Source organism: Mustelus asterias, chromosome 18 (assembly GCF_964213995.1).
Source record: "Mustelus asterias chromosome 18, sMusAst1.hap1.1, whole genome shotgun sequence".
NCBI lineage: Eukaryota > Metazoa > Chordata > Chondrichthyes > Carcharhiniformes > Triakidae > Mustelus > Mustelus asterias.
The window spans coordinates 30,595,840-30,621,654 of record NC_135818.1 but is presented as its reverse complement, the minus strand read 5'-3'; the positions used below and the strand labels follow the sequence as shown (position 1 = coordinate 30,621,654).

At 45.3% G+C, this 25,815-nt stretch overlaps 1 protein-coding gene across 2 annotated transcripts in view; it reads right to left on the bottom strand.

The window, feature by feature from the left end:
• wdr21 (WD repeat domain 21) overlaps nucleotides 1-25,815 on the bottom strand; it is a 173,273-nt gene that overhangs the window by 12,145 nt on the left and 135,313 nt on the right. For both annotated transcript variants that reach the window (XM_078233664.1, XM_078233665.1), the window contains exon 13: nucleotides 16,884-16,998. In XM_078233664.1, the coding sequence (XP_078089790.1) occupies nucleotides 16,884-16,998 (115 nt within the window). The remainder of the gene's footprint in view (nucleotides 1-16,883; nucleotides 16,999-25,815) is intronic.

The following is a 25,815-nucleotide window of genomic DNA, read 5'->3' as shown; positions in this document are numbered from 1 at the left end:
CAGGCATTCAAGGAACAAATAAGAGAACTCCAAAAGTTGTTTATTCCTATTTGGCATAAGAGTGGCCAAACCATTGCTCACAGGGGAAATTGGAGATAGAAGATGCATACAAATGGGCGAGAAAAAGCAAGAGACCTGAGGATTGGGAACAATTTAAAATCAGCAAAGGTGGACCAAGAGATTGATTAAGAAGGGGGAAAATAGCATATGGAAAAAAGCTAGCGGGGAACATAAAAATGATTATAAAAATTTCTATAGGTATGTAAAGAGAAAAAGATTGACAAAAACGAATGTAGGCCCCTTACAGTCAGAAATGGGAGAATTCATAACGGGGAACAAAGAAATGGCTGAGGAACTAAATTTGTACTTTGCTTCTGCCTTCACAAAGGAAGACATGAATAGAATAATGTACTAGAAGCTCTGAGAGAAACAAGTTTAAGTGAGGAACTGAAGGAAATCAGTATTAGTAGAGAAATGGTTTTGGGGAAATTGATGGGATTGAAGGTGGATAAATCTCCAGGGCCTTCATCCCAGAGTACTTAAGGAAGTGGCCCTAGAAGTAGTAGATCCAATGGTGGTCATTTTCCAAAACTCTTTGAACTCTGGACTGGTTCCTACAGATTGAAAGGTAGCTAATCAAAAAGGGAGGTCGAGAGAAACAGGGTATTATAGACCAGTGAGTTGGGTGGGAGGGTGAGCTATCAGGAGGATGCAGAGATTCTTCAGCATGATTTGGAAAAGCGGAACGAGTGGGCATGTGCATGACAGATGCAGTGTAATGTGCATAAATGTGAGATTATCCACTTCGGTAGCAATAATAGGAAGGGAGATTACTTTTTCAATGGGTGTAAATTGAGAGAGGTGGATACTCAGCGAGATCTTGGTGTCCTCATGCATCAGTCATTGAAAGTAAGCACGCAGGTACAACAGACAACAAAGAAGGTAAATGACTCTACGATTCTATGATATATTGGCTTTCATAGCAAGAGGATTTGAGTATAGGGATATTTTACTGCAATTGAATATTACCATAGCTGGAATATTGTGTGCAGTTTTGGTGTCCTTATCTAAGGAAGGATGTCCTTGCTACAGAGAGAATGCAGCAAAGGTTTACCAGGCTGATTCCTGGGAGAGCAGGATTGCCAGATGAGGAAAGACTAAGTCGGTCTGGATTATATTCATTGGAGTTCAGAAATGTCATAGAAACCCTACAGTACAGAAAGAGGCCATTCGGCAAATCGAGTCTGCATCGACCACAAACCCACCCAGGCCCTACCCCCATATCCCTACATATTTACCCACTAATCCCTCTAACCTACCCATCTCAGGACACTAAGGGCAATTTTTAGCATGGCCAATCAACCTAACCCGCACATCTTTGGACTGTGGGAGGAAACCGGAGCACCCGGAGGAAACCCACGCAGACACGAGGAGAATGTGCAAACTCCACACAGACAGTGACCCGAGCCGGGAATCGAACCCAGGTCCCTGGAGCTGTGAAGCTGCAGTGCTAACCGCTGTGCTACCGTGCCGCCCTACTGTGCTACCGTGCCACCCTACTGTGCTACCGTGCCGCCCTACTGTGCTACCGTGCCGCCCTACTGTGCCACCGTGCCGCCCTACTGTGCTACCGTGCCGCCCTACTGTGCCACCGTGCCGCCCTACTGTGCCACCGTGCTGCCCTACTGTGCCACCGTGCTGCCCTACTGTGCCACCGTGCCGCCCTACTGTGCCACCGTGCTGCCCTACTGTGCCACCGTGCCGCCCTACTGTGCCACCGTGCCGCCCTACTGTGCCACCGTGCCGCCCTACTGTGCCACCGTGCCGCCCTACTGTGCCACCGTGCTGCCCTACTGTGCTACCGTGCCGCCCTACTGTGCCACCGTGCTGCCCTACTGTGCTACCGTGCTGCCCTACTGTGCTACCGTGCCGCCCTACTGTGCCACCGTGCCGCCCTACTGTGCTACCGTGCTGCCCTACTGTGCTACCGTGCCGCCCTACTGTGTGCTACGTGCCGCCCTACTGTGCTACCGTCCCCGGCCCTACGTGCTACCCGTGCCGCCCTACTGTGCTACCGTGCCAGGCGGCCTACTGTGCTACCGTGCCACCCTACTGTGCTACCGTGCCCCCTACTGTGCTACCGCTGGCCCTACTGTGCTACCGTGCGCCCTACTGGCTACCGTGCCACCCTACTGTGCTACCGTGCCGCCCTACTGTGCTACCGTGCCGCCCTACTTGGCCACCGTGCCACCCTACTGTGCTACCGTGCCGGCCCTACTGTGCTACCGTGCCGCCCTACTGTGCTACCGTGCCGCCCTACTGTGTTACCGTGCCGCCCTACTGTGCTACCGTGCACCCTACTGTGCTACCGTGCCGCCCCTACTGTGCTACCGTGCCGCCCTAGGTGCTGCTACTTCCGTGCCACCCTACTGTGCTACCGTGCCCCCTACTGTGCTACCGTGCCGCCCTACTGTGCCACCGTGCCCCCTACTGTGCTACCGTGCCACCCTACTGTGCTACCGTGCGCCCTACTGTGCTACCGTGCTGCCCTACTGTGCTACCGTGCCACCCTACTGTGCTACCGTGCCAACCCTACTGTGCTACCTGCCGCCCTACTGTGCCCCGGTGCCCGCCCTACTGTGCTACCGTGCCGCCCTACTGTGCTACCGTGCCGCCCTACTGTGCCACCGTGCCACCCTACTGTGCTACCGTGCCGCCCTACTGTGCTACGTGCCGCCCTACTGTGCTACCGTGCCACCCTACTGTGCTACCGTGCCGCCCTACTGTGCTACCGTGCGCCTACCGTGCTCGTGCACCCTACTGTGCTACCGTGCCGCCCTACTGTGCTACCGTGCCGCCCACTGTGCCACCGTGCCACCCTACTGTGCTACCGTGCCACCCTACTGTGCTACCGTGCCGCCCTACTGTGCTACCGTGCTGCCCTACTGTGCCACCGTGCCACCCTACTGTGCTACCGTGCTGCCCTACTGTGCTACCGTGCTGCCCTACTGTGCTACCGTGCCGCCCTACTGTGCTACCGTGCCACCCTACTGTGCTACCGTGCCGCCCTACTGTGCCACCGTGCCACCCTACTGTGCTACCGTGCCACCCTACTGTGCTACCGTGCGCCCCTACTGTGCTACCGTGCCACCCTACTGTGCTACCGTGCCGCCCTACTGTGCTACCGTGCCGCCCTACTGTGCCACCGTGCCACCCTACTGTGCTACCGTGCCACCCTACTGTGCTACCGTGCCGCCCTACTGTGCTACCGTGCTGCCCTACTGTGCCACCGTGCCACCCTACTGTGCTACCGTGCTGCCCTACTGTGCTACCGTGCCGCCCTACTGTGCTACCGTGCCGCCCTACTGTGCTACCGTGCTGCCCTACTGTGCTACCGTGCCACCCTACTGTGCTACCGTGCCGCCCTACTGTGCTACCGTGCTGCCCTACTGTGCTACCGTGCCACCCTACTGTGCTACCGTGCCGCCCTACTGTGCTACCGTGCCACCCTACTGTGCTACCGTGCCACCCTACTGTGCTACCGTGCCACCCTACTGTGCTACCGTGCCGCCCTACTGTGCTACCGTGCTGCCCTACTGTGCTACCGTGCCACCCTACTGTGCTACCGTGCTGCCCTGGCACAGTAGCACAGTAGGGCTGTGCTACCCTGCCAGGGGATCTCATAGAAACCTATAACGTGCTAACAGGATTCAGAAAGAATGTGGTGGGGGAGTCCAGAACTAGGGGTCATTGTTTGAGGATAAGGGGTAAACCTTTTAGGACGAAGGTGAGGAGAAATTTCTTCACCCAGAAGGTAGTGAATCTGTGGTATTCACGACCACAAAGTAGTTGGGCCAAAACGTTGTGAGATTTCAAGAAGAAATTAGATACAGCTCTTGGGGCTAATGGGACATGGGGGGGCGGGGGGGGGGGGGGGGGGGGGAGGGGGGAGGCTGCATCAGGATATTGAATTTGATGATCAGCCATGATCACAATGAATGATGGAGCAGGCTAGAAGGGCCTGCTTCTAGTTTCAATATGTGCTTGGGGAGTAGTGAAGTTATTCATGCCAAATGACAGTTCGAGAATCCAGACTTCTCCATGCAAACATGTAATTTCTAACAATAATAGGACATGTTGATTAAAGAAGAAAAAAATGTTGTTAAAGGTAAGCTTGCACATACCTATAGCAAGACCAACACAGTACTGCTAAATTTTACATTGTTCTCCGTTTCAATCACACAGCTATGTCTTACTGACAGCTATATCTTATAAGACATGCACTGTGATATATCTCATCTATTTTTAGGGCAGTTAATGCGAATTGATTTAGCAATCTCAAAACTTATCAAGTGCTGAAGGAGGTATTGAAGCACAATGGATTCCCAAATTTCTGGTCTTACCTCAAAAAGCCAATTCACTCCCTCTAAAAACGGACATTTTCTGAACCATCAACCATCAATAACACGTGTGTTATTACCACTTCCATAATATAGCCTAATTTCACCCCTGCATTAGCTCATTTCTGCTGAAACTCTCATTCATGAATTATTTAGCTCCACACTTAACTATTCCAACACACTCCTGGCTGGTCTCCCACATTTTACCCACTTGACGTCATCCAATTCTCTTTATATACCAACAAGGAGCAGCAGTAAGCCATTCAGCCCCTTGAGCCTGCTCAGCCATCTAATAAGATCATGGCTGAACTGATAGTTACTTCAAATCTTCATCCCACCTCCCCCTTGTTTACCAAGATTCTATCCACCTCTGCCCTAAAAACATTCAAAGACTCTTGTTTTCACCACCGTTTCGAGAACAGGGTTCCAAAGACTTATGACTCTTGAGTGAAAACATTTCTCCTCATCTCCATTTTAAATGGGTGATTCCTTATTACGAATCATGCCTCCTATATTCTCATCCAAATTAGAAACACGACAAAAAATAATGGATCCAGCACTGATCCCTGCGACACACCACTCGTCACAGGCCTCTAATCTGAAAAACAACCTTCTGCCTCCTACTGGCAAGTCAAATTTGTATCCAATTGACTAGTTCTCCCTGAATCCCATGTGATCTAACCTTACTGGCCAGTCTACCATGCCTTGTCAAAGGCTTTGCTAAAGTCCATGTAGACAACATCTACCCCACTGCCCTCATCTTTTTTCTTGGTCACCCCTTCAAAATAACTATCAAATTTGTAAGACATGATTTCCCACGCACAAAGCCGTGCTGACTATCCCTAATCAGTCCTTGCCTTTCCATATGCATGTACATCATGTCTCTCAGAATCCCCTCCAACAACTTACCCCCCACTGACGTTAGGTGACTGGTCTATAGTTCCCTGACTTTTCCCTGCCGTCTTTCTTAAATAATGGCACAACATTCGTCTCCCTCCAGTCTTCTGGCACCTCACCTATGGCTGTCAATGAGACAAATATCTCTGATAGGGGCCCAACAATTTCATCCCTAGCTTCTCACAATGTCCTGAGATGCACTTGATCAGCTCACAGAGATTTATCTACCTTTATGCATTTTAAGACTGAAGTCGGGAATGGGTTAATGAACTTTGTCACACTTGAGCATTAAGACCCGAACTCTGTGATTTTGTTGAGAACACTGCAGAGTTCATGGTTTTGTCAGAGTTCGGTGTTTTTCATGTCTGTGCCAGATAAGAGGAACAGCTATTCTTGTTATTAAGCAATGCGATTAACCCAGCTCGAAATAACCTAAACAGTCTCCATTTTCATGTACCTTTGTTTAACATGATGGAGTTGACATGTATGCCTTCTGTCTTTGTATAACCATAGATTCATATATATATATTCATCATACGTTATTCATCTTATCCTGATATAAAGTATTATACAAACTTGTATGTATATTAGTTAACTTGTTTGTGCAAAACCTGTGATGTTGTTTCAAGGATATAAATGACGAACAATCGTGGCCTTGGAGATCGAACAAACTACGCAGAGGAAGATACTGCTAATAGAACAAGAATCTGTCCATGAACAATGACAGATATCTTAGAGAATTGCAATGTAATGAGGGCGGGAACAGGGACATATATAAACTCTGTTCTTACTTGTGTTCGATGAGAAGGCTGGGGGTCCACTGTTAGGAACCTCACTTCTCCCACAATTGTGAAAATAAATCTGCATTTTGATCTACTAATAGTGTCAGAGGTTTTTTACCTACAACAAAGACCTCCAGCACCACCTCCTCTGTAACGTGGAAGCTTTTCAAGACGAAGTCACTATTTGCTTCCCCAAGTTCCCAAACATCCATGCCTTTCTCAACAGTAAATGCAGATGGGGAGTATTCATTTAGGATCTCACCCATCTCCTGTGGCTCCACACAGATGACCTCGTTGATCTGTAAGGGGCCCTATTCCTTCCCTGGTTAAGCTTTTGCACTTAAGCTAGCTCATGTAATATTGTGAGGTCAGACAAGAGTAATAGAGGTTTACAGCATGGAAACAGGCCCTTTGGCTCAACTTGTTCATGCTGCCCAATTTTTACCATTAAGCTAGTCCCAATTGCCCAAATTTGGCTCATGTCACTCTATACCCATCTTACTCATTTAACTGTCTAAATGCTTTTTAAAAAAGAAAAAAATTGTACCGCCTCTACTACTACCTCTGGCCACTCGTTCCAGACACTCACCACTCTCTGTGTGAAAGAAGTGCCGCTCTGGATCTTTTTGTATCTCTCCCCTCTCACTTTAAACCTATGCCCTCTAGTTTTAGACTCCACATTGGAAAAAGATGTTATCTATGCCCCTCATTATTTTATGCACCTCTATAAGATCACTCCTAAGCCTCCTACGCTCAGGGGGAAAAAGTCCCAGAACTGTACACAGTATTCCAAGTGTGGCCTTACCAATGTCTTGTACAACTTCAACAAGATGTTCCAACTCCTGTATTCAATGTTCTGATCAATGACCCCAAGCATGCTGAATGCCTTCTTCACCACTCTGTTCATCTGTGACTCCACTTTCAAAGAGCTATGAACTGTACCTCTAGATCGGGCGACACGGTGGTACAGTGGTTAGCACTGCTGCCTCACAGCACCAGGGACCCGGGTTCAATTCCAGCCTCAGGTCACTGTCTGTGCGGTGTTTGCACATTCTCCCTGTGTTTGCGTGGGTTTCCTCCGGGTGCTCCGGTTTCCTCCCACAGTCCAAAGATGTGCAGGTTAGGTTAATTGGCCATGCTAAATTGCCCATGCTAAATTGCCCCTTAATGTCAGGGTAAATATGTGAGGTTATGGGAATACGGCCTGGGAAGGATTGTTGTCGGTGCAGACACGATGGGCCGAATGGCCTTTTTCTGCACTGTAGAGATTCTAAGATTCTATGATCTCTTTATTCTATAACTCTCCCCAACACCCTACCATTAACTGAGTAAGTTCTGCCCTGGTTCGATCTACCAAATGCATCACCTCGCATTTATCTAAATTAAACCCCATCTGCCATTCATCAGCCCACTGGCCCAATTGATCAAGATCCCATTGCAATCCTAGATAACCTTCTTCACTGCCCGCTATGCCACCAATCTTGATGTCATCTGCAAACTTACTAACCATGCCTCTTAAATTCCCATCCAAATCATTAATATAAATAACAACTTCAGTCGACCCAGCACCAATCCTTGAGGCACCACTGGTCACAGGCCTCCAGCTTGAAAAACAACCCTCTACAACAACCCTCTGTCTTTGGTTGTCAAGATGTGGAGATGCCGGCGTTGGGTAAACACAGTAAGAAGTTTAACAACACCAGGTTAAAGTCCAACAGGTTTATTTGGTAGCAAAAGCCACACAAGCTTTCGAAGCTCTAAGCCCCTTCTTCAGGTGAGTGGGAATTCTGTTCACAAACAGAGCTTATAAAGACACAGACTCAATTTACATGAATAATGGTTGGAATGCGAATACTTACAACTAATCAAGTCTTTAAGAAACAAAACAATGGGAGTGGAGAGAGCATCAAGACAGGCTAAAAAGATGTGTATTGTCTCCAGACAAGACAGCCAGTGAAACTCTGCAGGTCCACGCAGAGTAATTTGTAACTCCCACAGTTGCGTGGACCTGCAGAGTGGACCATCTAGTTGCCCCTAAAATGACACTATTGTACCTGATCCTACCAGCTCCCCATCTGAATATCCACTCTGTCCACGCCACTCAATCTTGTAGACCTCGATCGGGTCACCCCTCAACCTCCGACGTTCCAGGAATTACGAACTGAGTTTATCCAACCTCTCCTCATAGCTAATACCCTCCAGACCAGGCAATATCCTGGTAAACCTCTACTGTACCCTTTCTAAAGCATCCACATCCTCTGGTAGTGTGAAGACCAGAATTGTACACAATATTCAAAATGAGGCATAACTAAGGTTCTGTACAGCTGCAGCATGACCTGCCAATTTTTATATTCAATGCCCCAGCCGATGAAGGCAAGCTTGCCGTATGCTTTCCTTTCCTTATCCACCTGTCGCTTTCAGTGATCGGTGGACATGTAATGCCTAGATCTCTCTGCCTACCATTTACTGTATATTTCCTCTATGCATTGGACCTTCCAAATTTCATTACCTCACACTTGTCCAGATTAAACTCCATCTGCCATTTCTCCGCCCAAGTCTCCAACCGGTCTATACCTTGCTGTATCCTCTGACAATCCTCTTCACTATCCGCAACTCCACCAATTTTTGCATCATTTGCGAACTTACTAATCAGACCAGCTACATTTTCCTCCAAATCATTTATATATACTACAAACAACAAAGGTCCCAGAACTGATCCCTGTGGAATCCCTGTAGATGAGTGTTGTCCTATGGGTAAGGTGCTGAATTGGGGGAAGGCCGGATTAGGCAGGATTTGGTGGCTGTTGATTGGGAGAGGCTGTTCAAGGGTAAATCCACATCTGGCATGTGGGAGTCTTTTAAGGAGCAGTTGATAGGACTGCAGGACAGGCATGTGCCTGTAAAGAGGAAGGATAGGAAAGGTAGGATTCGAGGGCCGTGGATAACCAGTGAAATTGTGGGTCGAATCAAAAAGAAAAAAGAGGCATACATGAGGTCCAGGCAGCTAAAAACAGATGGAGCACTGGAGGAATACAGAGAAAGTAGAAAAGAACTCAAACAGGGAGTTAGAAGGGCAAAAAGGGGTCACAAAATGTCCTTGGCAGACAGGATTAAGGAGAATCCTAAGGCATTTTATACATACGTTAGGAACAAGAGGGTTGTTAGAGAAAGAATCGGACCTCTCAGGGACAAAGGAGGGGAATCATGCTTAGAACCAAAGGAAGTAGGTGAGATCCTAAACGAATACTTTACATCAGTATTCACAAAGGAGAGGGACTGTTGACTGGTAGTGTCTCAGAGAGATGTGTTGACCCGTTAGAAAAAATCTCAATTACAAGGGAGGAAGTGTTAGGTTTTTTAGGAAACATTAAGACAGACAAATCCCCAGGCACAGATGGCATCTATCCTAGACTCCTCAGGGAGGCAAGAGATGAAATTGCTGGGCCTCTAACAGAAATCTTTGTCTCTTCGCTGGACACAGGTGAGGTCCCAGAGGATTGGAGGATAGCAAATGTGGTCCCGTTATTTAAGAAGGGTAGCAAGGATAACCCGGGTAATTATAGGTTGGTGAGCTTGACGTCCGTGGTGGGGAAATTGTTGGAGAAGATTCTTAGAGATAGGATACATGCGCATTCAGAACTGAATAATCTCATTAGCGATAGACAGCATGGTTTTGTACGAGGGAGGTCATGCCTCACAAATTTGGTTGAGTTTTTTGAGGTGACAAAAACGATTGATGAGGGAAGGGTCGTGGATGTCATCTATATGGATGTTAGTAAAGCGTTTGACAAGGTCCCTCATGGCAGGCTGGTGCAAAAGGTTAAATCTCACGGGATAAAAGGTGAGCTAGCTAGATGGGTGGAGAACTGGCTTAGCCATAGAAGACAGAGGGTAACAGTGCAGGGGTCTTTTTCCGGTTGGAGGTCTGTGACTAGTGGTGTTCCGCAGGGCTCTGTACTGGGACCTCTGCTGAAGAAGGAGCTTAAGGTGAGTGCACTCACCTGAAGAAGGAGCTTAAGACTCCGAAAGCTTGTGGCTTTTGCTACCAAATAAACCTGTTGGACTTTAACCTGGTGTTGTTAAACTTCTTACTGTGTTTACCCCAGTCCAACGCCGGCATCTCCACTTCTATGGCCAAGCCAGCTCTGTATTCATCTTGCCAGCTCTCCTCTGATCCCATGTGACTTCACCTTTCGTACCAGTCTACCATTAAGTACCTTGTCAAAGGCTTTACTGACCTTCATGTATGCAACATCCACTGACTTTCCCTCATCTATCATCTTTGTCACTTCCTCGAAAACTCAATCAAGTTACTGAGACACGACCTTCCCTTCACAAAACCATGTTGTCTATCACTAATAAGTCCATTTGTTTCCAAATGTGAGTAAATGCTGTTCCCAAGAATCTTTTCCAATAATTTCCTTACCACTGACGTAAGACACCAACAATTTTCTATTTTGGTATTAGTGTGAGAATATGATGTTTCCACTCCAGACACGATTCAACTGTCAAACTAGGAAGCTTTTACCAAAACAAACTTTACTGAACAACAACAAGGAATTAGCTTAACCTTTAACAATTGAACAATACATAAACACGACAAGATATAATTCTTAACTGCTAATCTATTGCTAGAGTTCCAATTCCACCAATATTCCTCTTATAGACTTAAACACCTCTTTAAAATTAGTCAGCAAAATTCAGGAATACTTTCTTGTCATAGGTTAATAGACCTGGAGCTCTCAGCAAGATCATTTCAGAGAGAGGGAAAGCCATTGCTTTCTTCTGGCAGCCCAGGCAACAAGTGCTTGTATATTGAAATGAAACTGAAACTCCCTTTCCTGCAAGCTTAACTCCTCCCATTAACCACATGTCTCTATCTCGGTCAATCAAACTAATCAAAACTGGACTCTTGAAACTGCAGAGGGAACCCAAGTAAAGACAAATGCATTAGCTCTGCTTAAACAAACACCTCAGGCGTATTCTCATGAAAAAGATCTTAGTGCTGAGTGAGCGAGAAAACAGGAGAGTTTCAGATCTGTTTTTTGGGCGAGTTTGAAAATACAATCTGTCACTTGTTTGGGCAGAAGTACGATTTTCACCATTGGGGGGTGGGATGGAGGGTAGGATTGCCAGTGAAACGGCTACAGACTGCTTGGGGCAGCATTGCGTAGATGCCCTAACCTTCCAGTGAACTATGACCATGGCTGATCATGCATTTTCAGTATTCCACTCCCATTTTCTCTCCATACTCCTTGATCCTTTTAGCCGCAAGGGCCACGTCCATATTTAACGAACTGACCCCAACAGCTTTCTGTGGTAGAGAATTCCACAGGTCCACAACTCTCTGAGTGAAGAAGTTCTTCCTCATTTCAGTCCTGAATGGCTTACCCATTATTCTTAGACTGTGACCCCTAGTTCTGCACTTCCCTAACATCGGGAACATTCTTCCCACATCTAGCCTGTCCAGTCCAATTAGGATTTTATATGTTTCTAGGAGATCCCCTCTCATTCTTCTAAATTCCAGTGAGTACAAGCCCAGTCCATCCAGTCTCTCTTCATATGCCAGTCCTGCAATTCCAGGAGTCAGTATGTGAACCTTTGCTGGACTCCCTCAATAGCTAGAACGTCTTTCTTCTGACTAGGAGATCAAAACTGCACACAATACTCAAGGTGTGGCCTTAACAAGGCCCTGTATAACTACAGCAAGACATCTTTACTTCTATACTCAAATCCTCTTGCTATAAAAGCCAGCATGCAATTAGCTTTCCTCACCGCCTGCTGTACCTGCATGCGACCTTCAGCCACTGTTCCACCATGACAGTAAGTCTCACAGCACCAGGTTAAAGTCCAACACGTTTATTTGGTAGCACAAGCTTTCGGAGTGTCACTCCTTCTTCAGGTGAGTGAGGAGTTGTGTTCACAAACAGAGCATATATAGACATGAACTCAATTTACAAGATAATGATTGGAATACGAGTCTTTACAGGTAATCAAGTCTTAAAGGTACAGGCAATGTGAGTGCAGAGAGGATTAAGTACAGGTTAAAGAGTTGTGTACTGTCTCCAGCCAGGACAGTTAGTGAGATTTTGCAAGCCCAGGCAAGTCGTGGGGGTTACAGATAGTGTGACATGAATCCAAGATCCTGGTTGAGGCCGTCCTCATGTGTGCGGAACTTGGCTATCAGTTTCTGCTCAGCAATTCTGCGTTGTCATGTGTCGTGAAGACCGCCTTGGAAAATGAAGATCAGAGGCTGAATGCTGAATGTACCTTTAAGACTTGATTACCTGTAAAGACTCGCATTCCAACCATTATCTTGTAAATTGAGTTTGTGTCTATATATGCCCTGCTTGTGAACACAACTCCTCACTCACCTGAAGAAGGAGTGACACTCCGAAAGCTTGTGCTATCAAATAAACCTGTTGGACTTTAACCTGGTGTTGTGAGACTGCTTACTGTGCTAACCCCAGTCCAACACCGGCATCTCCACATCATGGCCACCATGACACCCAGGTCACGTTACACTTCCCCTTTTCCTAAACTGTCACCATTCAGATAATAACCTTTCTTCCTGTTTTTGCCACCAAATGGGATAACCTCACATTTATCCACATTATATTGCATTTACTATGTATTTCCCACTCAGCCAGACTGTCCAAGTCACCTTGTAGCCTCACAACACACTCTACCACCCAGCTTAGTGTCATCTGCGAATTTGGAGATATTGCATTCAATTCCTTCGTCCAAATCATTAATGTATATTGTGAATAGCTGGGGTCCCCACACTGAACCCTGCAGTACCTCACTAGTCACTGCCTGCCAAACTGAAAAGGACCTATTTATTCCCACACTCTGCCTCCTGTCTGCCAACCAGTTTTCTATCCATGTCAATACATTACCCCCAATACCATGAGCTTTACTTTTGCCCACTAATCTCCTGTGTGGGACCTTGTTAAAAGCCTTTTGAAAAGTCGATATACACAACATCCACTGATTCACCTTTGTCCACTCTACTGGTCACATCCTCAAAAAAATTACAGATTTGTCAAGCACGATTTGCCCTTTAGTGAATCCATGCTGACTTGGACCAATCCTGTCATTGCTTTCTATATGTTCAGTTATTGCATCATTAATAATTGACTCCAGCATTTTGCCCACCACCGATGTCAGGCTAACCGGTCTATAATTCCCTGTTTTTTCTCTCCCTCCTTTTTTAAAAAGGGAGGCTACATCAGCTACCCTCCAATCCATTGGAACTCTTCCAGAGTCTATAAAATGCTGGAAAGTTATCACCAATGCGTTCACTTTTTCTAGGGCCACTTCCTTGAGTACTCTGGGATGCAGAGCATCAGGCCCTGGGGACTTATCGGGTTTTAATCCCAGCAATTTCCCCAATACAATTTCCTGACTAATAAGGATTTCCTTCAGTTCCTCCTTCATGCTAGACCCTCTGTCCCCTGGATTGTGTGCAGGTCCAAACTGGATTTTTGGCCTTGCACGCAATCTTACCGGCCCGCCACACTGATTGACCGCGCAGCAAGCCGATAAGATCATGCTCCCCCCAAGTCTAAAATGAGTACTTACCTTGTTCCTCAGCTGCAAATTTAAAGGTTTTCCCAGACAAACTGCCAACATGCAAAAGAGCTCAATTTTAAACATACTTACAAGAAACATGATATAAATATATTTCGTAAAGGCAGTTTCATCACACTCTCCACATCCATGCTGTCAAGACCCCTCAGGATCTTGTATGTTCCAATTAAGTAGCTTCTTCTCCTTCTAAACTCTAGTGGATACAGGCTTAGATGTCCAACCTTTCCTCATAAGAGAATCCATCCATTCCAAGTATTTGTCTGGTAAACCTTCGCTGAACTGCATTTACATTCTTTCTTAAACAAGGTGAGCAATGCTGTACACAGTACTCCAACTGTGGTCTTTGTACAGCTAAAATATAACCCCTCTACTGTTATAAAGCAGAGGTTAATCCCCCCTCTGAAAACTGACACCGAAATACCCAAAGAGGAGTACCTCGCCTAATAATCTGTAAAAAGTGTGTGAGAAGTGGTGTGACCTACTCTCCAGCAACTCCGAGTGGTTAAATATAAAACAAATCCCTGACACTCACTCTAAAATCAACACGTAACAATTCATTTATCTAACTAACAGTGAACAAACCAAACTATTATCAAACTGAATAAATCCCTTCTAACTATTAATTATTCCCGAATAAAACAAGATTCTCATGGAATGTTGTCCAAACAAATATAATTCCCACTCATTAACAAAAATAGAATTTAGTCACTAAATTAAAACCAGGTTTTGAGTCTTCCGGAATACTCTGGACCTTCTCTGTAGATTCTTCTGTCTCAAACTTCTTTCTTCTTGGTACCTTTGCTATCTAGATGGTGCTTTCTCAAAGACATAGATGAAGCTATGAGAGCCAACGATCCTCTCTATCTCAGAAAGAAAGAGTTGAGAGTTGTTATCTCTGACAGGTGGCAGTTGCTCTCTCGTTTTGCCCTATTCTTTTATACCTGTGATGATGTAACAACATTTCCCACAATAGGATTGGTCCTAGGTTGTCAAAACCATCAGATTTAAATTTAATAGGTTCTTGGTATCTAAGTGCCTGATTCAAATTGATTGGCTGAATTCAAAAGCCTGTTGTCTTGGTAAAAACTGCTGCTTGGCCTTTCGATACAAATGTTTCAGTTTGGGGCTCCCGATGTACTTGCATTTTTTAAAAACTCACTAAGCAGAGAAAAAGCACCACCTTTTAAAAGGACCAGGCAATGCTTTCCCCCTAGCATTTTACAATTTTATCATTCTTACAAACACCAAATTCTAACTTCCTACCTCCCAATCTACAATTACTCTACCCAACTTCGCAACACTACTTATATATTCAATTTCCCTTGCAATAAATGATAACATTCTATTAGCTTTCCTAATTTTTGCGATTCATGCACTAGGACACCCAGATCCTTCTGCACCTCAGAGCTCTGCAATCTCTCATCATTTAGGTAACATGCTTCTTTTTCATTCTTCTTTCCAAAATTGATAATTTCACACGTTTCCACATTATACTCCTTTTGCAAGATCTTTCCCCACTCACTTAACTATCTATATCTTTTTGGAGCTTTCTTATGTCTACTTATTTTCCTACCTATCTTTGTGTCAACAGCAAAATTTGGCAACCATCCCTTCATCTAAGCCATTTACATAAATTGAAAACAATTGAAGTCCCAGCATTGATCCTTGTGACAGTACTTGTTGCATTTTGCCAACCTGAAAAATTCCTATGTCAACTCTCTGCTTCCCGTTAATCATGATGTGGAGATGCCGGCGTTGGACTGGGGTAAACACAGTAAGAAGTCTAACAACACCAGGTTAAGGTCCAACAGGTTTATTTGGTAGCCCGTTAATCATCCCAGCCAATCATCTTTCCGTGCCAATATGTTGCCTCCTATAACATGAGCTTTTATTTTCCACAATAACCTCAGATGTGGCACTTTATCAAATGTCTTCTGGAAAGTTTACCTAGCATTTCTGTGCAAGTTGACCTACATTGGCTCTCAGTTAAGCAATTAATATAATAAGACTTTAAAACTTCTGTCCTTGTTTTCAAATCCCTCCATGACCTCATTCTTATTATCTGTCACCTGCTCTAGTTCCATAACCCTTCAATATTAGTTCTCCTGCAATTTTGGCTTCTTGACCATCCATGGTTGTAATCACTCCTGTAATGGTAGCTGTGTCTGTGACCTGGTCCCTAGGTTCCGCAATTCCCTCCATTCACCTCTCTGGCTCTCTATCTTGCTTTCCTCCTTTAAGACTCTTCTTACCTCTTTGAACAAGCTTTTGGTTATATTCACTATTATTGTCTTATTTGGCTTTTTGTCAAATTTTGCCCATGAAGTAGATGCCTTGGGATATTTCATTATATTAAAAGTGCAATATAATTATAAGGTTTTGTGATTGAACAAAGAACAAAGAAAATTACAGCACAGGAATAGGCCCTTCGGCCCTCCAAGCCTCACAGCACCAGTATGCCTCACTGACCATGCTGCCCGAATGAGCTAAAACTCCCTACCCTTCCGGGAACCATATCCCTCCATTCCCATCCTATTCAAGTATTTGTCCAGATGCCCCCTTAAAAGTCACTTCTTAAAAGTCATATCTGCTTCCACTACCTCCCCCGGCAGCGAGTTCCAGGCACCCACCACCCTCTGTGTAAAAAACGTGCCTCGTACATCTCCTTTAAAACCTTGCCCCTCGCACCTCAAACCTATGCCCCCTAGTAATTGACTCTTCCACCCTGTGAAAAAAGCTTTGTCCCAGGGATTGCTTTTAATACTTCTCTTGTCAGACAGTCCTTTTATCCAGAAATTATAGAGAGGATGTTCTGTCTACTGCCACTGGGTGGCATGGTAGCACAGCGGATTGGGATAGGGGTTAGGTGGGATGCTCTTTCGGAGAGTCGGTGCAGATTCAATGAGCCGATTGGGCACCATCGGGATTCTATGGCTACTGTGCAAACTAGGTTTTACTGCTGCACCAATATAATTTACCAATTCTTCCAAACATTATTGTGGATTAACAGTATCTTATGGTTTGATACATTTTTCAATTGTATTTAAAATTTACACACAGCAGTTGCACTTCAGAAAGAAATATACATTGAGCTATCTCTACTGGACATTGGATTCTAACAAAGATTTGGTTGGCAGAATACACTCCATACATATAGATTTTTCAGCAAATCTTTAAAAACTCTCCTTTACCAGAGGGAGAAAGCACTTACCAGCTAAAAGAATACCCTCTTCTTCATGAACATGGATTGGGAGATAAGCATGTTCATTATGATGACCTTCATATTGTTTAATACATCTTGCAGTTCTCAAGTCCCAAAGCTTAATCTGAAAGAGACAGTACATGATGAATAAAAAAGTTGTCATGGTCTCAGATGACCATAGGCTGCTCTCCCCTTTGAGGGGGACAGCTGACTGGTGGCGACCACACCTCAGGCGAGGTGCCAGGTTGAGAAGGAGGGCCTTCATGAATAACCTCAGCCGGTATGGGAATTGAACCCATCCTGTTGGTGTCACTTTGCATCACGAACCAGCTTTCCAGCCAACTGAACTAACCAACCCCCAATGATGAACATTAAATTCATGACTGCTAGTACTACAAGCCATGTTAACAGTGAAACATGTCAAGGTTTGGTGAAATATTTTGCTATGTCAGGATTTTGAGTGCACACAAGATTAAATTTTAAACCTACTCAAAGTAAATGGGTAAGATACTTTGTCAGAGTCAGTGCAGGCTCTATGGGCCAAATAGCTTCCTTCTGCACTGTAGGGGTTCTATGATTTCATAGATTAGAGAAGAGTTCAAGCGGGTCAGGAAGAAAACAGCACAAGGGCTATAACTCTGAGGTCTAGTATAATTTCCTGATGTGAATAGATTTTGGTAAAAGGGGAGTCTTTCCAAAAAATGGCAGATTCCAGCAAGAAAACTGCCGTGTTTCCCTCCAGTCGGTTTACGCTCAAGATCTTATCACACTGTGCCAAAAAAATCAAGGGGGCATGTTTCAAACCACCATCCGGAAGGGTGGACATGCCTAAACACGCCAGCAAAATCCAGCTGCTCAGTGATCGGGGAGCCATCTTCAAAGGGTGCCCCAATCAGAATCGTAATAAACCTCCTTCCAAGCCCACCATAGAGGTCTCAGTAGCCCCCCTCCGCACCTCAATGTGAATCGGCACTTCTCTACCCATTCCCCCTCGTCAACAGCTATCCCTGGCATCCCCTGCTCCTCCGTCCACTCCCAGCCCAAAAACAAATCTGAATAAATTCCGCTCCCCCAGAAGGCTCCCAATGGGGTCAGACCCCTGCCACTGCCAGGTTGGCATGGTGTCAACCTGGCAGTACCAACCTGTGCCAGGGCATTGCCAGCCCACTTGCCTGCCATGTCCCTCTCCCCTGTGGGCTATACTCACCTTTACAGTCCCGGGGAGGTTCCCACGACAGGTTTACACCATTAAAACGAGCTTTCTGCAGTCCCAAGGTGTTTCAAGCCATTCCACGTTGGTAAAATTGGAACTCGGAAAGTCGTCAGCGCGAATCGTGCTCTCCAGATTTTGAGCGCGTGCTGCCTTTCCTGCAGACGAAGAGTGCAGGCAAAAAATCGCCCCCAGTATTCCAGGTGTGGCCTCACCAAAGCCCTGTACAACTGCAGCAAGTCATCCCTGTTTCTGTACACTGAAAGTCTGCAAAGGGATATAGATAATCTAAGTGAGTGGGCGAGGGTCTGGCAGATGGAGTACAATGTTGGTAAATGTGAGGTCATCCATTTTGGTAGGAATAAATGCAAAATGGACTATTATTTAAATGGTAAAAAATTGCAGCATGCTGCTGTGCAGAGGGACCTGAGTGTCCTTGTGCAGGAATCTCAAGGAGTTGGTTTGCAGGTGCAGCAGGTAATTAAGAAGGCAAATGGAATTTTGTCCTTCATTGCTAGAGGGATGAAGTTTAAAAACAGCGAGATTATGTTACAGCTGTATAAGGTGCTGGTGAGGCCACATCTGGAGTACTGTGTAGTTTTGGTCTCCTTACTTGAGAAAGGATATACTGGCACTGGAGAAGGTGCAGAGTAGATTCACTAGGTTGATTCCGGAGTTGAGAGGGTTGGCTTATGTGGAGAGATTGAGTAGATTGGGGCTATACTCATTGGAATTCAGAAGAATGAGGGGATTTTTTATAGAAACATATAAGATTATGAAGGGAATAGATAAGACAGAAGCAGGGAAGTTGTTTCCACTGGCGGGTGAAACTAGAACTAGGAGGCATAGCCTCAAAATAAGGGGAAGCAGATTTAGGACTGAGTTGAGGAGGAACTTCTTCACACAAAGGGTTGTGAATCTGTGGAATTCTCTGCCCAGTAAAGCAGTTGAGGCTACCTCATTGAATGTTTTTAAAGCAAGGATAGATAAATTTTTGAACAGTAAAGGAATTAAGGGTTATGGTGAGCGGGCGGGTAAGTGGAGCCGAGTCCACATAAAGATCAGCCATGATCTTATTGAATGGCGGAGCAGGCTCGAGGGGCCAGATGGCCTACTCCTGCTCCTAGTTCTTATGTTATGTTCTTATGTTATGTTCTTATGTTATGTTCTTATGTTATGTTATGTACTCAAATCCTCTCGGTATGAAGGCCAACATAGTATTTGCATTCTTCACCAGCATACTTATATTTAACAACTGGTGTACAATGACACCCAGGTCTCATTGCACATTCCCCTCTCTCAATCTATACCCATTCACATAATAAGCTGCCTCCCTGTTTTTGCTACCAAAGTGGAAAACCTCATCTTTATCCATGCTATACTGCATCTGCCAAGCATTTGCCCACTTAACTTGAAGCCTCTCTGCACCTCCTCACAGCTTAATCCCCTACCCAGCTTTGTGTCATCTGCAAATTTGGAAATATTACATTTAGTTCTGCCATCTAAATCACTAATATTCATTGTGAATAGCTGGGGTCCTAGTACTGATCCATGTGGTAGTCACTGCCTGCCATTTGGAAAAATACCCATTTATTCCTACTTGGTTTCCTGTTTGTCAGCCAGTTTTCTATCGACCTTGTGATCCCCAACATTTCTGGTGTTATTTGTGTCCTCCATTATGAAGGCCTTTAGTTGGTTAGCCATTTCTTTGTTCCCCATCATAAATTCCGCCGTAAGAGCCTACATTTGTCATCACATACCTGTAGAAACTTTTACAGTCAGTTTTTATGTTCCTACAAGCTTACTCTCATCTCCTTCCTAATCAATCTCTTTGGCCTTCTTTGCTGATTCTAAACTGCTCCCAATCCTCTTTTATCTGGCCAATTTGCATGCCTCTTCCTTGGATCGAATACTATCTCCAATTTCTCTTGTAAGCCATGGTTTGGCCAACTTGCCCGTTGTACTTTTGCACCAGACAGGAATGAAGGCCTTTAGTTGGTTAGCCATTTCTTTGTTCCCCATCATAAATTCCAGGGCGGCACGGTAGCACAGTGGTTAGCACTGCTGCTTCACAGCTCCAGGGACCTGGGTTCGATTCCCAGCTTGGGTCACTGTCTGTGTGGAGTTTGCACATTCTCCTCGTGTCTGCGTGGGTTTCCTCCGGGTGCTCCGGTTTCCTCCCACAGTCCAAAGATGTGCGGGTTAGGTTGATTGGCCATGCTAAATTTGCCCCTTAATGTCCTGAAATGCGTAGGTTAGAGGGATTAGTGCGTAAAATATGTAGGGATATGGGGGTAGGGCCTGGGTGGGATTGTGGTCAGTGCAGACTCGATGGGCCGAATGGCCTCTTTCTGTACTGTAGGATTTCTATGATTTCTAACAATTGTTGCAGTTCATCCATGCGCTCTTTGAATGTTTGCCATTGCCAATCCACCATCATCCCTTTAAGTAATGTTCCCCAATCCATCTGAGTCAGCTCACTGTAGTTTCTTTTATTAGGATTCAAGACCCTGGTCTCAGAATTGTTCATCAAGGTGTAGAGTGACGTAGTTGATTCTATCATATTATGGTCGCTCCTCCTCAAGGGCTGCACACAACTAGACTGCCAATTCTTCCTTTCTCATTACATAATACCTTGGATGGACACAAAATTTCTTTTTCCATGATGTCCGCTATGTGCTTGCTGGACATTTACATTTTATTAATGTAACCCTCATTTCTACTTCCATAATTTCAGCCAAACATTTATTTGCTATGTTATTTTTAAATTGTTTTCCAAGCACGTGACTCTTTCCATTCGGCTCAATGGTTCTCAGTACATCAAAACATCCAGTGGTTTTTTCCCCCGGCTTCTCTCTGTCTTCTCTTTGTCTGCAACAAAGGGCGGCACGGTAGCACAGTGGTTAGCACTGCTGCTTCACAGCTCCAGGGTCCCGGGTTCGATTCCCGGCTCGGGTCACTGTCTGTGTGGAGTTTGCGCATTCTCCTCGTGTCTGCGTGGGTTTCCTCCGGGTGCTCCGGTTTCCTCCCACAGTCTAAAGATGTGCAGGTTAGGTTGATTGGCCATGCTAAAAATTGCCCCTTCGAGTCCTGAGATGTCTAGGTTAGAGGGATTAGTGGGTGGGATATGGGGATAGGGCTTGGGTGGGATTGTGGTCGGTGCAGACTCGATGGGCCGAATGGCCTCCTTCTGCACTGTAGGGTTTCTAACATTACTTTGTCCTTTCCTTCATTTTAGATTCACTGCTGACTAGGTCTGTCTCTGACAAAGTCTTAACTTCATTCAATTCTGCAATGGTTTTACTTCGTTATCCACTCACAGCTTATAAAGTTCTACACTTTTTCTTTCAATGCGTTATTTTCATTCAACTGCTCAGCTCTTCAGTCTGTTTCTTGTAGATTTTGACTTCCTCCTGAAATATTGAACATTGCCAACTGGTTCTTCAGTTTGTTCAGTGACATTAAATTAATTTTGCTTCTCTTCATAATGCCCTAGAGAAATAAACTTTAATCTGAGAGGCTCTTGTAACATGTGAAGATTTTTCAACTGGATTTCCTTTTCTTTATGAAGCTTGCTCACTTAATCTCGAGATTTCCTCTAATTCAACAGTCTTGAGTTTTTTTGGAGGAATAACATGCTGTGGATAGAGGGGAGCCAGAAACCATTTGATAAGGTGCCACATCAAAGGTTATTACAAAAAATAAACGCTTAAAGTGTAGGGGATAACATTGTTAGGAATTTGGGAAGTCAACAGGGTTAATGGGTGAATGTGAGATGATAACAAAATATAAGACAAGTAACAAAATTAGCAAGCTTCTACAGGAATGAGATGTGATTTGCCCAGTAAAAACATTAGCAGGCAGAAATTGAGGTGTGAATTGCCATATCAGAAAAATTGCGTCCCAGAGATCAAAGGGCTATACAAATGATCATTTCTAAAAGCGATGACTTTGACAGATGTAATCAGCCAAATCTACAAGGTGGAATATAGAATCCTACAGTGCAGAAGGAGGCCATTCGGCCCATCGAGTCTGCACTGACCACAATCCCACCCAGCCTTATCCCCACAACCCCATGCAAGGGGCAATTTAGCATGGCCAATCCACCTAATTCGCACATCTTTGAACTGTGGGAGGAAACTGGAGCACCTGGAGGAAACCCACGTAGACATGGAGAGAATGTGCAACTCCACAGACAGTGACCCAAGCTGGGAATCGAACCCAGGTCCCTGGCACTGTGAGGCAACAGTGCTAACCACTGTGCCACCCCAGTCAAAGAGACTGAAGAGTATGACTGTTGGCACCGTCATTGGGGAAAAAAATCTAGTTTTCCATCCATCAGTCAGGCAGAGGCCTATTCTAATATTCAGAGCCATGGCAGATTGCAGATATTCTCCACTAAAAGACACAGTTTTGTGCCTTTGCTGAATCAGGAAAAGATCATTTCATAGACTTGGTCATCCAAGTTGTTTTGTGTGGTAACCATTTGCTGGAATAGACTAATAGCATTACTAAATTGGATGTTGATTGGGAAAAGGGGTGTCTCTGAGTTCAGAGAATGTGGGTACATTTTGGGAACAAGAGGTAATTTCAGATAAAACGGTGTGTTTAGCTATTAATATACTTAACTGTCTTTCTTGTCATGTGCTTTCCTGTTCTTTTACTTTAATAAATATTCTTTATTAATTGTTTACACAACAGCTGGACTGGTTCTTCACTGGGTTGTACATGGCTCCTCACATTATGCTAAACAGATATAGGTATCAGCAGGGTTCTTAATAAAATATTAGCTTGGACTGAAGAGTGGCTAGCAGAAAACACTGCATGCAAAATGGGTCTTTGTCTGATTGACAAGATATGTGAATGGAGTCTCACAGGGGTCTGTGTTGGGTCCTCAACTTTTTACAATTTACATTACTAACACACTCCAAAGATGTGCAGGTTAGGCTGATTGCCCATGCTAAATTGCCCCTTAGCATCGGGGGATTAGCAAGGTAAATACATGGGGGTTACGGGGATGAGGCCTGCGTGGGATTGTTGTTGGCACAGACTCAATGGGCTGAATGGTGGCCTCCTGCACTATAGGGATTCCATGAGGGGAGCAAAGGCACGGTAGCTAAATTTGCAGATGACACATGATAGGTAGGAAAGTATGTTGCGAAGAGACATGCAGAGATTGCAGATGGATATAAATAGGTTGAGTGAGTGGGCAAAACTCTGGCAGATGGAATACAAAGGGGGAAAATTTGAAGTTGTTCACTTTGGAAGGAAGAATAAAAACAATATTACTTAACTGGGGAATATTGCAAAATGCTGAGGTGCAGGATGATTTAGGTGCATGAGTCACAAAGTTAGTATGCAGGTGCAGCATATATTCAAAAATGCTAATGAAATGCTACTGTTTATTATGAGAAGAATTGAACACAAAAGGAAGGATGTGATGCTTCAGTCATGATGTGGAGATGCCAGCGTTGGACTGGGGTAAACACAGTAAGAAGTCTCACAACACCAGGTTAGAGTCCAACAGGTTTATTTGGTAGCACAGGCCACAAGCTTTCGGAGCGCTGCTCCTTCATCAGGTAAGTGGGAGTTCTATTCCCGAACAGGGTATATAAAGACACAAACTTTTATCTTTATGCCCCATGTCTTTATATGCCCTGTTTGTGAACAGAACTCCCACTTACCTGATGAAATCGCGGTAAAGTTGGGCGTCGGGCCTATACCGCAATCTGCACCCGATTCCGAGCAGATCGCGACTTTACCGACACCCGATCCAGGCACGGGTCTGGTTCGCGCCCGAATTGGGCGGCCCGCGATTCAAATGCATTAGCATGCATTTAAATCGACTTAATGAACTGCGCACCCAACTCTACCACCAAATCCCACTTTACCGTCTTCTGGCCTGATCCGGATCCGCGCTTTTAACAACCTGGTAAATAAAAGTCTGAAGTCGTCACTGCAGCTTCCGAAGAGCGGGGTCAGAGCCGCCAACGGCTCTCTGACCCAGGTCATCCTCTGGTGGGGGGTGGGGGGACGAGGGTGGGGGCGGAGGGGGGCGGGGTGGGACCCAGATCATCCTCTGGTTGGTGGTGGGGGGGGGGGGGGGGGGGTCCGCTGCCAGTCTGTGGCCGATCGGTGGGAAGGGAGAGGGCAGGGTGGTCCGCCGCCACTCTGCGGGCGATCCCTCCTCCCCACCGGAGGAACGAATCCCTCCTGCCGGAGTGGACGTGCGGCCATGCCATCCCACAAAACCTTCAGGATGAAGCGATTCCTCGCTAAGAATATGAAGCAGGACCGGCCGATTCCACAGTGGATCCGCATGAAAACCGGCTACAAGATCAGTACAAGTCCAAGAGGAGACACTGGAGAAGGACCAAGCTGGGCCTGTAAAGGGATACACCATCACTGGTACACTACCAGCCACAGCCATCTCTCCCACTTTCTTGCCCCTGCAGGGAAGAGTAATCTGTTTATTGCAAGCCTTTAACTATTTACAGATTACTGTCATGTATGGTGCTGCTTCCATGCAGGTAGGCAGCTTCCAGAGTGTTTTCTCTGAGTTTCTTACCACGTGACTCTCGTGGGCCGTGCTATTTTTCAGTCCCAGATTAACCCTTGCTCTGCTGAGCACCTTTACATTAGAGTGGCATGCAGGCACATAACACAACACTCATCCCTGGAACTATTCTTGTGAATCTTTCCTGTGCCATTCCTAACGCCTCTGCATGTTTGCTGAAGCGTGATGCTCAGAACTAGGCAGTGCTTCAGCTGTAGCTGGATTAGTATACTCTGCACATTTATTGTGACTTCCCTGCTATTTTATTCTATGTCCCCATTGCTAAAGCTCTGATCTTAGATGGTTAGATAATCCATTTGTTTGTCCTGTCAACCATCTGACATTTAAAAAATAATTAAAACTGACTTCATTTGCCAGGATTAATAATGAACATGACATTTCATATATGGAAAGAAAGCCCTGTCAAGCAACATATGGTTGCAAGTACCCAATGGGTTCAATCATCACTCAAGGCACAGTTTGAAATCTAATCAGCAATAGGAGTCTCAACTATTTCAATGGAAAATGATAATAGAGTCATAGAAGTTTACAGCATGGAAACAGGCCCTTCGGCCCAACTTGTCCATGCCGCCTTTTGTTTTGAAACCCCTAAGCTAATCCCAATTGCCCGCATTTGGCCCATATCCCTCTATACCCATCTTACCAATTGTCTAAATGCTTTTTAAAAGACAAAATTGTACCTGCCTCTACTACTACCTCTGGCAACTTGTTCCAGACACTCACTACCCTCTGTGTGAAAACATTGCTCCTCTGGATCCTAGTAAATCTTTTCTGCACTCTTTCTAGTTTAATAATATCCTTTCTATAATGTGACCAGAACTGTACACAGTACTCCAAGTGTGGCCTTATCAATGTCTTGTACAACTTCAGCAAGATGTCCCAACTTATGTATTCAATGTTCTGACTAATGAAACCAAGCATGCTGAATGTCTTCTTCACCACTCTGTCCACCTGTGACTCTACTTTCAAGGAGCTATGAACATGTACCCCTAGATCTCTTTGTTCTGTAACTCTCCCCTTTCTAGTGCAGAAAAGATTTGCTAGGATGCTACTGGGACTTGATGGATTGAGTTATAAGGAGAGGCTGGATAGACTGGGACTTTTTCCTCTGGAGCATAGGAGGCTGAGGGGTGACCTTATAGAGGTCTATAAAA